At 45.9% G+C, this 15,500-nt stretch overlaps 1 protein-coding gene and 1 long non-coding RNA gene across 2 annotated transcripts in view; both read left to right on the top strand.

Annotated features, from left to right (window-relative positions):
• The window catches only part of LOC310753163, a 61,433-nt gene that overhangs the window by 43,193 nt on the left and 2,740 nt on the right, over positions 1 to 15,500 (top strand). The window lies entirely within an intron of this gene.
• FAM162A (family with sequence similarity 162 member A) lies at positions 3,417 to 15,295 on the top strand. The gene is made up of 5 exons (XM_083594153.1): positions 3,417 to 3,619; positions 6,097 to 6,234; positions 8,997 to 9,099; positions 13,713 to 13,821; positions 14,619 to 15,295. The coding sequence occupies exons 1-5, from the start codon at positions 3,604 to 3,606 to the stop codon at positions 14,712 to 14,714; spliced, it is 462 nt and encodes a 153-aa protein (XP_083450279.1). The 5' UTR covers positions 3,417 to 3,603; the 3' UTR covers positions 14,715 to 15,295.

The raw sequence follows: 15,500 nt of genomic DNA, 5'->3' as shown, positions 1-15,500 counted from the left end.
TCTTCACCCACCATTACATAGGGTGATATTCACTGTTACAGAATTTCATTTGGTTCATTCATTTCAACAGACTTGAATAAGGCTTAGTTTAATCCAACCCATAGTACCAAGGAGCAGGTTTTGTTTTAAAGCCCAGACCTGTGCCCGGAAAGTGCAAAATGAGATCTGGATAAACCCGAACATGTGCTCAGAACAGACTCCGTGAATTTTATGGACCTAACTTGCGTGTGTTCATTAAATAATTTAATTTAAACTGAGTAAAAGACAGCTGAATACCACCCAAAGGTAGCCGCATGGGCCTAGGCATGTCTACTCAGAAGCAAGTCCTGTTGAATTCAATGGGGCCTACTCCACCTGCTTTTTCTCCCTCCCAGCCTAGGCTGGCTCTAAAATGATGAAAAAATTTGAATGGATATTTGCAGTGCTAATCTTTTTCTCTACTTGTGGACAAAGGGAGAAAAGCCTACAGGGTTTTATGCCCTGAAAGCCAGTGTATAAAGCTGTTGCTTTATAACTGCATAAATAACTAAAATAAAGGCAGAGCAGTCTGGGCTGAGGTCATTTGGTAGGTCATTTGGTAGAAGGGGAGGAGAAACAATGTATGAGACCTTTGACCAGAGTCCAGGAAGGCCTTGAAACAACACAGTTGCCACAGGGGAAGGAGTTGAGGTGAAAAGTTGCAGATTATACTGAAAAATATTTCTGCAAACTTAATGTTCCACCATGTATACATCATCTTTATATTTGTGGGGTGTCCAGATCTTGTAAGATTTGTGGGAACTAATCAAAATCAGCACTGGGAGAAAACCAGCAACATGAATTGGATCAGTGAACTGCTGGCCTTGTAGTGCTTCCACGACAGTACAAAGGATGTTACCTGTTGCTCATTGACATTTATGGACCTAAGTCAGTCAAGGTCATTAATTTCAATGGGTCTACTCTAACTAAAATTAGTTGACTACAGTCCAGATAATCCAGGCCTGTCAACGGGAGCCTGCTACTGTTTTCTCACTAGGAATGCCCTCTGAGATATCACTAGACATCTCGGCTGCTGACTATTGGGGGTGGGGATGTTGTTCGCTGACACAATTTTTTTATTGTTTATTAATTTATTATTTTGTTTCTTTTCTATAAGCAGCTGCAAGAATTATGGTGCTGGATAAATTAAAAAAATAATAATAAACTCAATCTGCCTTGCTCAAGTCTTCTGTCTCTGGGGATGAACACCTGGCACTTGCTTAAGAATACAAAACTTGTTGTACATGCAGTTGCATTATTCGAGGCTGAATTAACCAAGAATAAAACCTGAGCTATGCAGACGCCTGAACGGTGTCAGAATGCTGAGATAATAGAATGACCTGCTCTACTGCAGCCTATAGGTAGATATCACATTTTCAAAAGTTTAGATTCCAAGAGGGGTAACCATGAGTTAGTCTGTTGCAGCAAAAAAACAAACTCCAAACCCCAAAGAGTTTTATTGCACCTTAAATACCTTAAAAATGAATGGCTACAGGGCCAGAATCTGGGCCTGAGAGCCATGCCAACCAAATTCTGTCTTTTTCTGCTTTTCAACTCTCACCGCTCTCTCTCTCACAAATCAGGGACAACTAGAAATACTACTCTTGGTTATTTCTAGCAAAACAGGACCAAAGCAGGCATCCCAGACATTCCACTTCTTTACTTCCAGCCCTTGGCCCAAGTTCTCACCAACTTTAGACTGCTCGTAAGATGGGTAAATGCTCTTCTAAACAACAAGAAAAACCCCATGTTTTTGTTTAGTTGTTTAGTCGTGTCCGACTCTTTGTGACCCCCTGGACCGGAGCACGCCAGGCCCTCCTGTCTTCCACTGCCTCCCGCAGTTTGGTCAAACTCATGTTGGTCGCTTCGAGAACACTGTCCCACCATCTCGTCCTCTGCCGTCCCCTTCTCCTTGTGCCCTCCATCTTTCCCACCATCAGGGTCTTTTCCAGGGAGTCTTCTCCTCTCATGAGGTGGCCAAAGTCTTGGAGCCTCAGCTTCAGGATCTGTCCTTCCAGTGAGCACTCAGGGCTGATTTCCTTAAGGATGGAGAGGTTGGATCTTCTTGCAGTCCATGGGACTCTCCAGAGTCTCCTCCAGCACCAGAATTCAAAAGCATCCATTCTTCGGCAATCAGAATTAAGTACTTAACCAGAAGTACCACTGTATTTGCTGCTGCAATACATGGTGTTGTATTTTGGGTATTATCCAGTGCTTTTATTCTGGGGGGACGCAGACCCCTAAACTTTTTATGAATCTTAAGTTTGGCCTCATTGAGGGGCAGTATTTCAGTATGAGTAGGAAAAGGAGAGGACAGTGGTACCTCAGGTTACAGACGCTTCAGGTTGCATACTCTGCTAACCCAGAAATATTACCTCAGGTTCAGAACTTTGCTTCAGGATCAGAACAGAAATCGTGCTCCGGCGGCGCGGCAGCAGCAGGAGGCCCCATTAGCTAAAGTGGTGCTTCAGGATAAGAACAGTTTCAGGTTAAGAACGGACCTCCGGAACGAATTAAGTACTTAACCCGAGGTACCACTGTAATGGGGAAGGAGGTTTTCCACCACTTTCAGACCACGTACAAAGTCTGTCTTGGGGGAAGTTAAAAATGGGTCGTTTGCCACATTGTTCTTTGGATTCCTGCAGATTGAGCTTCTGGATCAATCTCTGAGGCAACCCAATTTCCACGCAGCGTCGGGGGCAAAGCTAGACTAATGTGACCCGTGGATTTCACTAGGGATAGTCCACCAAACCAAGTACAGTGGGACCTCGGGTTACAGACGCTTCAGGTTACAGACTCTGCTAACCCAGAAATAGTGCTTCAGGTTAAGAACTTTGCTTCAGGATGAGAAGAGAAATTGTGCAGCGGCAGCAGCGGGAGGCCCCATTAGCTAAAGTGGTGCTTCAGGTTAAGAACAGTTTCAGGTTAAGAACGGGCCTCCGGAAGGAATTAAGTACGTAACCCGAGGTACCACTGTATTCGGGTAGAAGGTGTTCGCTAACACGATCCAGAAGGAAGGCTGGCATGCATTAAGAAGTGCAATACAGTGATACCTCGGGTTACATACACTTCAGGTTACAGACGCTTCGGGTTACAGACTCCACTAACCCAGAAATAGTGCCTCAGGTTAAGAACTTTGCTTCAGGATGAGAACAGAAATCATGTGGCAACAGTGGGAGGCCCCATTAGCTAAAGTGGTGCTTCAGGTTAAGAACAGTTTCAGGTTAAGAACGGACCTCCGGAACGAATTAAGTTCTTAACCCGAGGCACCACTGTCCAGCCTTGCCGTCCTCCTTTCCCACTCCGTTGTTCCCCATCCAGTTCTAACTTGTCCCACAGAGAGGTTTCTCAGGAGGCAGATGCGCGTCCTCCTCCTCGCGAGTAAAGCCCGGAGCCTCTTCCCCGCCGGCCATTCGGCCTCCCCTCAGCCCGGCCTCCGCGGCCAGCGACGCCCCTGACTCCTCCTCCTCTTCTCGGCTCGGCGCCTGACCTTCCTTCCCCTCCGAGGCGCGTTTCGTAAGCGCGGAGCCGGGGCCTGGGCCGGGTTGGGCGGCGGGGCGAGGCGGCGCCTCTTTCGGCGGGGCCATGGCTGCAGCTGCCGGTGAGTGCCTCTGCCGGGCCGGGCCTAGTCCGGGCCCCGCTCCGCGCCTTCGCCCTTGCCCGACCTCGGAGCCGGGGCGGGGAGAAGCCGGAGCGAAGGGCCGGCTGGGGAGACCCGGGTTCAGGTGGCGCAGCTCGCCTCCCTGGCGGGGTTGTTGTGGGGACCAGAGGGGGAGACTCCATGCAGGAAAAGGGGGAGAGAAATGCAAAGTATTCTGGGCATAACATACTCCAGTGTTCCAGTTACAGATAGGTAGCCGTGTTGGTCTGCCATAGTCAAAACAATTTTTTTTTCTCCTTCCAGTAGCACCTTAAAGACCAACTAAGTTAGTTCTTGGTATGAGGTATCTGAAGAATTGTGCATGCACACGAAAGCTCATACCAAGAACTAACTTAGTTGGTCTTTAAGGTGCTACTGGAAGGAAAAAAATTTTTTTTGTTTATACTCCAGTGTGTGAGAGGAGTAAGAATGTATTGGTAAATATTCATAAATACATTAATGATGTATTGGTAAATATTCATTAATACATTAATGATGTATTGGTAAATATTGATTAGGGACGCAGGTGGCGCTGTGGGTTAAAGCACAGAGCCTAGGACTTAACGATCAGAAGGTCGGCGGTTTGAATCCCCGTGACGGGGTGAGCTCCCGTTGCTCGGTCCCTGCTCCTGCCCACCTAGCAGTTCAAAATCACTAAGTGCAAGTAGATAAATAGGTACCACTCCGGTGGGAAGGTAAACGGCGTTTCCGTGCATTGCTCTGGTTCGCCAGAAGCAGCTTAGTCATGCTGGCCACATGACCCGGAAGCTGTGCGCCGGCTCTCTTGGCCAATAAAGCGAGATGAGCGCCGCAACCCCAGAGTCGGTCACAACTGGACCTAATGGTTAAGGGTCCTTTACCTTATTATTGGGTTTCCCCTAGGAAAGGAGCAGGGCAAGGGGGAAACACTCGGACCTGTGCTTTCTATTTTTTTGATAATAATTTTTATTAGCTTTCTATTACAGTCCAATAGGGACGCGGGTGGCGCTGTGGGTTAAACCACAGAGCCCAGGACTTGCTGATCAGAAGGTCGGTGGTTCGAATCCCCGCGGCGGGGTGAGCTTCCGTTGCTTGGTCTCTGCTCCTGCCAACCTAGCAGTTTGAAAGCACGTCAAAGTGCAAGTAGATAAATAGGTACCACTCTGGTGGGAAGGTAAACGGCGTTTCCATGCGCTGCTCTGGTTCGCCAGAAGCGGCTTAGTCCTGCTGGCCACATGACCTGGAAGCTGTACGCCGGCTCCCTCGGCCAATAAAGTGAGATGAGCGCCACAACCCCAGAGTCAGCCGCGACTGGACCTAATGGTCAGGGGTCCCTTTACCTTTACGCAGCTTCTAAGTAGCTTTCAATACTATTAACCATGGTAACGTTCAGGGTGAGACATGGGTGGAACTGTGGTCTAAACCACTGAGCCTAGGACTTGCTGATCAGAAGGTCGGCGGTTCGAATCCCCATGACCGGATGAGCTCCCGTTGCTCAGTCCCAGCTCCTGCCAACCTAGCAGTTCAAAAGCATGTCAAAGTGCAAGTAGATAAATAGGTACCGCTCCAGCGGGAAGGTAAACGGCGTTTCCGTGCGCTGCTCTGGTTTGCCAGAAGCAGCTTATTAATCCTTGCCACATGACCCGGAAGTTGTACGCCGGCTCCCTCGGCCAATAAAGCGAGATGAGTGCTGCAACCCCAGAGTCAGCCACGACTGGACCGAATGGTCAGGGGTCCCTTTACCTTTACCTAAATATTGATTTGTGTTTGACTTATGGCAGGCCAAATAGTTCATCACTAAAAATGTTTTAAGAGCGCCTGACCAACTCTTAACTAGCTGGGAAAACCTAGTCTGTGGCTAATTTTTGACACTTGAAAAACGTGCGGCTTTTTTTGCTTTCTTGTCTTAGTGTTTTGAACAACCCACTAGATACTTTGGTTATGACTTAAGTGTGAGATGGCTACTGAATAGGTTTGAGTACCCAAAACCGTATCTTTTCCAGTTGTGACCTTATGGAACCTATCAGGGTACCTTCTGATGAGCTTTCTCCCCCGCAGGATTTTGTTGCTGTTGCTCTTATTAAATTTTCCAAAAAGAAACAAAAGTAAATGCAGTCAGAGGATACTCAAGGGCAGGCTTTGGGTAACAGGTCGTCCTGGGTGAGCACAAAATTTGGCACCCCCCCAAAAAAAATAGGTCATTGTTCTTCCTACTACTTTGTGCCCCCTCAGCTTGGCGCCTGGTGCGGGAGAACTGCCTGCACCATCTCGAATCCGGCGCTGTCGTACTTCTACCAGCACATCTTGCAGAGTTCAGTGGCGCTTTCCCTCTTAAATTCACTGTTTTGCTCAAGGACCTGAAGCCGAGAGTAGGGTCTTCTGCATCGGGTTACGTTTCTCTCTTTATGCTGCAACTTTTTCTAACGTGTCACCTTTCTTCCCCCCCCTCCTCCTCCCAGGCGTAGTTGTTAGGATTTTGGACAAACGTCTTCCTTCTGCTCTGCGTGCAAGTGGAGGACCATGCCGGTTCGTGAACAGGAGGATGTGCAGCAAAACCCAAGCAGAGAATGTGCAGAAGCCAAAACCCCAGGCTTCAGGTAAACCAGAATTATCTTCGCACTTGATTGGTAATATGGTGTTTCATGGAATCTGCTCCCCAAGTATTTGTGTGTAGGGTAGTAGTCTTACCCTTTGTGTAAATAACTGCTTTCTGATGACCCGTCATTGACTACTATGTACAAATTCATTTCTTTCTTTTCTGCCATGTTCAGTCATGCCGGAAAGAGCTGGGCATATAACTACCTTATTTTTTGCTCTATAAGACTCACTAAAAAGTAAGGGGAAATGTGTGTGCATCTTATGGAGCAAATGCAGGCTGCACAGCTATCCCAGAAGCCAGAACAGCAAGAGGGATTGCTGCTTTCACTGTGCAGCGATCCCTTTTGCTGTTCTGGCTTCTGAGATTCAGAATATTTTTTTTTCTTGTTTTCCTCCTCCAAAAACTAGGTGCGTCTTGCGGTCTGGTGCATCTTATAGAGCGAAAAATACGGTATATGTTCCAGCAGCATGCCTGGAAATCCAACATGTGTATTTGCATGTGACTGCCTCTGGTACTGATTGGGGAACATGGCCCACCCCCAGTAGTTTTTTAAATTGTTCTATATGCATGCCCCAAATCAGATTTCTTTTTCCAGTATCTGAAAGAATGGGGGCATATCCACAAGTGTGCATGTAGCCCATTAACACTGAAGGAAAAGGTATAGTGCAATGGGAAGTAGTTGTTGACTGGAAATTAGGACAGTGAATGAACCCCATGCATTCTCTGTACTGAGGATTTATTTTCTTCGTTAAATTTGTGCAATTTAAAAATGAGGAAGTAGTTCCATGTACATTGTATGCAATGTGTGTGCTAGCTTTACCTTCACGTGGTGACTTGCTGTTTGATTTCCTTTCCATATAAACTTTTGACTAACCTTCCTTTCTATGGCTATGTTTGCTTAACTATGCATGCTACCATATTTTGCAAGCCAAAGTCCATATGTGAGACTTGCTGAAATCAGGCCTTGTCTGTCTAAAGGGTTTGGGTGACTAAGGCTGCAATCCTAACCTAATTTACCTGGGAGTAAGCCCTACTTCTGAGTTGACGGGCAGCCACTAAGGCAGGCACCCCCAGACTCGGCCCTCCAGATGTTTCGGGACTACAATTCCCATCATCCCTGACCACTGGTCCAGTTAGCTAGGGATGATGGGAGTTGTAGTCCCAAAACATCTGGAGGGCCGAGTTTGGGGGTGCCTGGACTAAGGACTTGGAAGTGGTTGATCATTAGTAAATGAAGGTGTTTTTGTGTAGGAAGGCGGATAGCTTGAAGATACCTCAGCCCATATTTTCTGAATTTGTTACTGTCTAGAAGCATTAAATCCTTTAATCTCCGGTTGCACCTTTGCCTTTCCGACTGTTTAGCATTTGGGACCAGCTGTCCCCCCACCGCACACTTTTTTTTGGTAGATATACACGGATGAATAGGGAATGGGACATGATTGTTGTCTTCAAATGTACTGGTTGGTATGAGCTGAAGAATTTTCACCTTCTTATCAGCAGTCTGAAACGCAGATAGCTTGCTACTGGCATTTTAAGCTCCTAAACCCCCACGGTCAAGACTCTAATTCTTTAATCATTCAGAAGTGGCTCAGTGTGCAAAGTGTTTTATCTAAATGCAGAAAAAACCCCATAGGGCTCAAAACCACAGTTGGTAGGATCAGAACTAGCAATAAGTAGAGCTAGCCTACGCTCTTGCAGACATGTACATACATGACACCCCCTCCTTGCAGAGGAGGCAGGCCCATCCTTCTCTCACTCCTGCACACAGCTGAGAAGAGGATGATCTAGAGTCCCAGTACTTACTACGCCGCTGGCTTGTTTCCCGATCAGCAGAGTGGGGAGAGATTGTGTAATCCCAGCCCGTAACTCTCCTCTGCCACTGCTAAGATGATCAGGAATAGCTGAGCAGTGGATAAAAGGGGAGAGTTTCAGGTACCTAGAGGTGGCAGCTCCTAATGAAACCAAGTTCCTCTGCTCCTCCCTTCCCAACAGGAAAGGTCAGGGACAAGATAAGCAAACTAGGCTGAAGCTAGCCGGATTGCCTTCTGTATTGGTCACTGAGAAAGTGAATCCACTTCCTCTTCAGCCAGTAATAATAATAATAATAATAATAATAATAATAATAATAATAATTTATTATTTATATCCTGCCCATCTGGCTGTGTTTCCCCAGCCACTCTGGCCGGCTTCCAATCAAGTGTTAAAAACAATACAGCATTAAATATTAAAAACTTCCCTAAACAGGGCTGCCTTCAGATGTCTTCTAAAAAGAAGATAGCTGCTTATTTCCTTCACATCTGGGCGGGTGCCACTACTGGGTGCCACTACCGAGAAGGCCCTCTGTCTGGTTCCCTGTAACCTCACTTCTCGCAATGAGGGAACCGCCAGAAGGCCCTCGGCGCTGGATCTCAGCGTCCGGGCAGAACGATGGGGGTGGAGACGCTCCTTCAGGTATACAGGACCGAGGCCGTTTAGGGCTTTCAAGGTCAGAACCAACACTTTGAATTGTGCTCGGAAACTCAGTACAGAGCTGATCAGGCTGGTGAAGCAATGACAGAGAGCTCTGCTTTGCCATCCTGATTGGTGGAGCAGGGACGCTGAGGAGAGTCCGACAGTGACAGATGAAGGCCTAAGGGGGCCAGAGGCTCCCCACACCTCAAGTCATTGGCTGTGCTGCAAGAGATCGCTATCTCGATTCCACCTTTTGGATAAGGTGTTTGGTTCTCAAGCGCTGTGTTTTCTCTTCCATGTTTTCTACAGCCTCTTTCAAAGTTCCAGGACACAAGCCCAGTGACTGGGACAAGAAGTTGCTGCTATGGACGGGCCGTTTCAAGAAAGAAGAGGATATACCAGAAACAGTGTCGTAAGTCTGAGTTTCACAAACCAAGCATTAAAAAACCCACTTCAAACTGTACTTCCAGTGTAGCTAAAATGACTCTCTCCATATTTGACTCCAGTAATTATTTCATGCTAAAGCTGGGATATGCCCTTCGCGAAGGAATAAAGATAATACTCTTTTCTCTCCACCTCCCATTTTTTTTAATCAGAAAAATGCAGATAGCTGTTACAGCAAGATGTTCAAATTTTATTGGCTGCGTTCACACACAACACAATAAGTCATGGCTTGCTTTAAGCACGTCTTGTTTGACAAACCATAGGTTGTCTCATAGGCAGGAAAGCAAGTCGCAGCTTGTGTCTTCAGCTTGTTTTCCAACTACTCTTGCCTCGCACATCTGTAGCTTGCTGAAGCATAGGGGAACTATACAGACTGTGGCGAAGCAAGACACTTTGGTTTGAACATAACACTAAACAGTGGATCTTGTAAGTTAACAACAAATATTGGCTCCGCATTATGGTTTGTTGCTAGAAAACAGGCCTTGGTTAGTTTGGGTTGGGTGTGGATGTTCAAACAAGCCATACTCTGGGAAAGCAAGCCACGGCTTAGCATTAAGCGCAAACAAGGCTAAAACTGCCATTTGCATAATTCTGGTTGTAATTTTTGGTAATATTCAGAGAATCCAGAATATTTTATAAAAGATGAGTGATCGCGGGTATGTGGATTAGGAGGTGTAATGTGGCTTGGCTACATTTTAATCCCATCACAAGTAGTCATGTGCAAGCTATGCTCTGACTGAGGGTTCTGAAATTCTCCTTGGAGACAGGCAGGCAAAGAAGGATCAACTTGTGTGCTGTCTACCTCTGCTCATTTCTTTGTCTTTCCCTCTGCCAATGTCTAGAAAACCAGTTTGTTACGCAGAGATGAACAGAGGCGGCCTGTTTTTTCACTGTGCGTCATGCGATGAGCATAAGGTGTAGGCTGGTTTTTAGGCCTGAGCCCCTTGAACACTGTCCATCTTGGGGTTCTGAGCTTTCAGTAGATACAGGCTGGATAAAATTGGTGTTCATCTGACCTGTATCAAAGCCTTTTCCAGCCTTATGAAGACTGTGTTAGTTTTACATGGAGCAGTGAAGCATTCCAGAGAGCCTCACCTTCCTGTGCTGATTTGGTCTGTGTGCTATTTGACGTGTCTCAAGGAAATCCTATCAACAAAGAATATTATTGGGCTTGCTAATATTAATAATAATAATAATAATAATAATAATAATAATAATATTTATTATTTATACCCCGCGCATCTGGCTGGGTCCCCCAGCCACTTCCAACAAAACACTAAAATACAATAACCTATTAAACATTAAAAGCTTCCCTAAACAGGGCTGCCTTTAGATGTCTTCTAAAAGTTTGTTAGTTATTTTTCTCTTTGACATCTGGTGGGAGGGCGTTCCACAGGGCGGGCGCCACTATCGAGAAGGCTCTCTGCCTGGTTCCCTGTAACTTGGCTTCTTGCAGCGAGGGAACCACCAGAAAGTCCTTGGAGCTGGACCTCAGTGTCCAGGCTGAACGATGGGGGTGGAGATGCTCCTTCAGGTATACTGGACCGAGGCCGTTTAGGGCTTTAAAGGTCAGCACCAACACTTTGAATTGTGCTCGGAAACGTACTGGGAGCCAATGTAGGTCTTTCAGGACCGGTGTTATATGGTCTCGGCGGCCGCCCCCAGTCACCAGTCTAGCTGCCGCATTCTGGATGAATTGTAGTTTCCAGGTCACCTTCAAAGGTAGCCCCACATAGAGCGCATTGCAGTAGTCCAAGCGGGAGATAACCAGAGCATGCACCACTCTGGCGAGGCAGTCTGTGGGCAGGAAGGGTCTCAGCCTGCGTACCAGGCAGAGTGCTTTTGTAGCTTCCTATCATATGTTCTTTGTAGTAGTAGTCACCCAGTGTGAAAAATAGTAGCATAGGGCCTCTGCAAGGCTGATCAAGGGATCCAGACACTCAAAGCTTGCTGCTTGTTTTCAGCTGTGTCGAAGAGCAAAGCAATCGGCAGCAGCTGCCAGAAGCAACTGACTTTGAACTGCGATTACATTATCAGTTCTGTTCCCAGAAGTTACTGACTCTGTCATGCATGTTACTGATTCCACCAATTAACTACTCAAACGGCAAACTGTTAATGAAATTGTAGAAACAGGCACAACGACAGATTCGGGCAGAATAGATTTCACAGAGCTTCCCAGGCTTTTGTGTTAGCTCTTCCTTGATACAGTTCTGGACCAAGAATTATTTTGCAGATGGGCTTTTAGTGTTGCGTGCTTAAAAAGCTGCAAAGCAGATTTTGTGGGAACCCTGTTAGGTTTATAGTGAGGGTGCTGAAGCACCAACCCAAATATTCTGAGATTTTGTCAGCTGTTTGCTTATTATCTTATTGAACATTTTTTCACACTGTTGACAGAGGCGATGACTACATGCTGGCTTGGAAAGGCAACATTAGAAATGTTTCCTCTCATAGGTTCTTTCCAGCTTTGACTTAATTGTGGTAGCAAGTTCCACACTTTAACTATGTGCTGTGTGAAGAAGTTTGGCCAAAATATTTCACCGTCCAGCTTCATTGGATGACCCCGGGCTCTAGAACCCTGGATGACCCTTCTCTCTAGAACCCAGGTAAGAGTCTATAACCCTGGGTTCTAGAGAGAAAAGTATCTCTGTACCCACTTTCTTTTTTCTGTGCCTCATTTTACATAGCTTTGTGGTGTTCCCCTTTACTTTCTTCCCCAAACTAAAAAGCCCCAAATGTTGTAACCTTTGCTCATAGGGGGAGTTCTTTCATCCCCTTGGTCATTTTGATTGCCATCTTCTCAACCTTTTCCAGCTTTGCAATATCCTTTTGTGGGGTGAGGAGACCAGAAATGTAGACAGTTCAGTCACACCATAGATCTGTACAATGGTACTGGCTGTTTTATTTTCAGCTCCTTTTCTCATGACTCCTAGCATGGAATTTGCCTTCCTCACAGCTGCCACAAATTGGGTTATCTGCAGTGACCCAAGAACCCTTTTGTAGTGACTGCCAGCTTAGATCCTATCAGATAGATCCCGCTGGTGAAGTTGAGGGCTGCTGCTGCTGTTTCGCCCCAGTATAAATCACTTTACACTTGCTTACATTGCATGGCATTTTCCATTTGCCCCTTCACTCAGACCTTCTCAAGCTCCTCTGTGTCATTAGTTGTTGGTAGATCATATGGGGATATCCTTGCGCACAGGGAATCGGGTTGTGTTGGCCTTTCTATTATGGCTGCCGAGTGACGACACTGTCTTTAATACCGAAGAAGCCATGGAAGAGAGACACAACCATCAGGAGGGGACCATACTGACATTTCTTCACTGTCAGAAGATCTCTTTTCTTCAGACGTCCCACACTGTCTTTCTCTCTGCCTGGTCAGGTCCATTCAAGGGTTGATTTTAGGAGTGGTCTGCATCATGCAAGTATTCCTTTCCCCTTCTCTTTACCTTGCTTTGCAGCATCTGTGTGAAGATTAAGCTCCGAAGCACTTGGCTCCTCCTCCTCGTAGTGTCTGCTAGTTTTTCGCCCTCCCTCAGAAGAGAAGGGACCTGTTGGTCCTTTTGAATGTCAGAGTTGTGCCCTACCTCGTTCTAGGTCCTACCTCTGCATGCCTCCCAATTCTGCTCTCCTGGTCTAAGGACTTCAAAAGCAGCCAAGCAGGACTGGGCCAAGCCAGCAGTTCTGCCTGAATAAGAAAAAAATCTGGACACTTTTAACCCAAGCTCTAGGGCAGGGGTCGGCAACCTGCGGCCCATGGGCCATTGGCGGCCCTCAGGGGTCGTTTAAACGGCCCCCGAGCTGTTTGAATATGCTGAGTTGGCGAAAATGATAAGATTAGATACTAAAAAGTAACGAAGTTTGAAGAGGAGTGGAGTAAATTTGTTGTGTATATACGGAATAACTGTAGAAGTTTAAAAACTGTAGCAGGGTTAACTTAAATCTTGTGATGTGGATGGAATGTAAATAAGAATCTGTAAGAGTGGATGTTAATTTGTGAAAGCCGAAGCAAGGAAGGAAGGAAGTCCGAGCGCGACAAAGCGCAGGGTAAATAAGAAAACACTAAGATGCTGGATGCAAGAGTTTATGCAAGAGTTTATGTTTTATTTGACTTTGTTTTTGGAAATTTGACTTATGTTTTTATTTGTTTTTGCTTTTGAAAATCTAATAAGTATTTTTTACAAAAAAATTAACGGCCCCCGAGCCAAGCCGCCTGCTTGGTGAGCCCCCCTCGCACTGTGCTAAACCGGTGCAGCGTGGAGCGGGGACTCGCTTCCGCGATGCCAGAAATCATGTTTGTGCATGTGCAGGCACCAAAGGTCGCGTCTGTGCAGACACGATCCAGCCCATCTCCGTGGGAGTGAACCAGCCCAGGCAAGATAAACCTTGCCAGCCCCTGCTCTAGGGGTTATGTAGTCCACAGAATGGTACAATAATGGGTTTTGCCTTATGGCTTAGCAGCCTTTAACTAGATTCTTCCTTTGATTTCCCCCCATTAACAAAGATGGTCAAGGCAGTGGAAGCAGCTACGGCTTGACAATGCTAATCCATGATAATTAATTTAGGATAATTCATTCTTTAAAGGTTTGAGATGGTTGATGCGGCGAGGAACAAGATGCGTGTGAAGATCAGCTACGTAATGATTGCCTTGACAATCATGGGCTGCGTATTGATGGTCATTCTGGGGAAGCGGGTGAGTACAAAAGAGCTAAGAGGTTGGCAACAGCGCGGGGGGAAAGAGCTAAAGGACCAGCCTAATCTCTCAGGAAAAGCAATTAAATGGTGGGAATACTGCAGCAGGGAAAATGTGGGTGGTTGTATTCTTAATAAAGTAAATGGAAGGATAAACTATAGTTTATCTAAGAGATGGGGGGAGGGAGAGAGGAAGAAAGAGGGAATTAGAATCAAAGTCAGGGCAGGATGGGCACGAGAATGGGAATTTCCCCAAATGTGGAATTCAGTGCATTATCAACAGTTTATGTCAATGGCTCTGTGGGAGATTGCTTATAGTTTTCATAAAAAGTATACTGCTAGCTGGAAACTGCAATATGGAGAGGGCTTGAAATGGCCCCCCACTGGCAGACAGGATTATAGCATCATGTTTGGCATCTTCATTTCTTGATGCTTAGTTACTCTTTTTCTCGAAAGCTCTGCTATTATCTGTTAGGCTCTTAAGGTGAGCAGGAGAGGATATATATGGGGGCTCTTCGTCCTGTTAGCATTACTTGTTTCCTGAAATAAGGAAATTAACCTGTCTGACATAGAACCAAACAGTCTGGGTTCAAGTCTTGTAGTCCTTCAAGTCGTGCAGAGTCTTCCATTGAGTGGTCATGTCACAAGTCCTGGAGTCTAAAAAGCCTTTCAGTTCTTCATACAGCAAACCCGCAACCCATAAGGGTTACATTCCAGGAATCACACCTGAAGCCAAAATAATGTATAGTCACATGGTTACTTTCCTTGCATGCTTCTGTGGTCTCTTCTTTGCTGCAGGCTGTGGAGAGGCACGAATCCCTGACGAGCCAGAATCTGGAGAAAAAAGCTCGCTGGAGAGAGGAGGCCGCTCAGAGTGTCTCTGCCAAACCATAGTCAAGAGGAAGGACAATACTTCAGAAGGCACGAGATGTATTGTTGTCTTTTAATTATAGAGGACGAGGAGGGGCTTGAGGGAAGGCATATTCATTAGTCAAGGGTTGCTTCCGAGCTTCCAGAAAATAAAATTATTTTGTGGTAATCCTATGAAGATTTCATATTTTGGTAGTATCCAGTAACTATTCAGTTTCAAAGAAAGCTAAATACAGTATCCAATTCCATTCAGTTACTGTATGTATTAAAATATTCATTGCACCTTCTGTATTGGTCAATAGGCTTGTTGAAGCAAGGTACTGAATTCACCTTGAGTGACTAATATCATACGTAGGAATCTCTCTCTCTCTCTCTCTACACACACACACACACACACACACACACACACACACACGGTGGTAGCACAGATATCTTAATGGTATGTGACCTAACGCTTTGGAACAGCAGTAATGGAATGTAGACGCTACCGCTTGCTCTCATATCATCTACCAGCCGTGAATGTTTTGGGATGCTAATATCTGTAATAATTCTGGTTTTCTGTTCTGTTGATATCACCCTAAAACCTTTGATTCTAAACTTCATAATATCTGGTATCTTCATTATTTCAGGATATAACTGGCATATGTGATTCTGCTCCAGTGCAGAACAAGTGCTCAGAACACAAAATTCATACATCGAAGTTGACAGGGTGCCCAATTCAAAAGTCTTTGATAAACACAGGGAAGTTCGGAGGTCAGAAAGTCTGGGTATGCATGAATAGACAAGTCTTTGCCCTGAGGATCATGCACT

Source organism: Podarcis filfolensis (assembly GCF_964270895.1).
Source record: "Podarcis filfolensis genome assembly, chromosome: 17".
NCBI lineage: Eukaryota > Metazoa > Chordata > Lepidosauria > Squamata > Lacertidae > Podarcis > Podarcis filfolensis.
The sequence above is the reverse complement of the archived record's forward strand: the minus strand, read 5'-3'. Positions and strand labels throughout refer to the sequence as shown.

Bases quoted from the DNA above. Each gene is read 5' to 3' on its own strand.
- FAM162A (XM_083594153.1), top strand. The intron at 6,235-8,996 runs GTAAACCAGAAT...TGTTTTCTACAG, and splicing joins GCCAAAACCCCAGGCTTCAG to CCTCTTTCAAAGTTCCAGGA. The intron at 9,100-13,712 runs GTAAGTCTGAGT...CATTCTTTAAAG, and splicing joins GATATACCAGAAACAGTGTC to GTTTGAGATGGTTGATGCGG.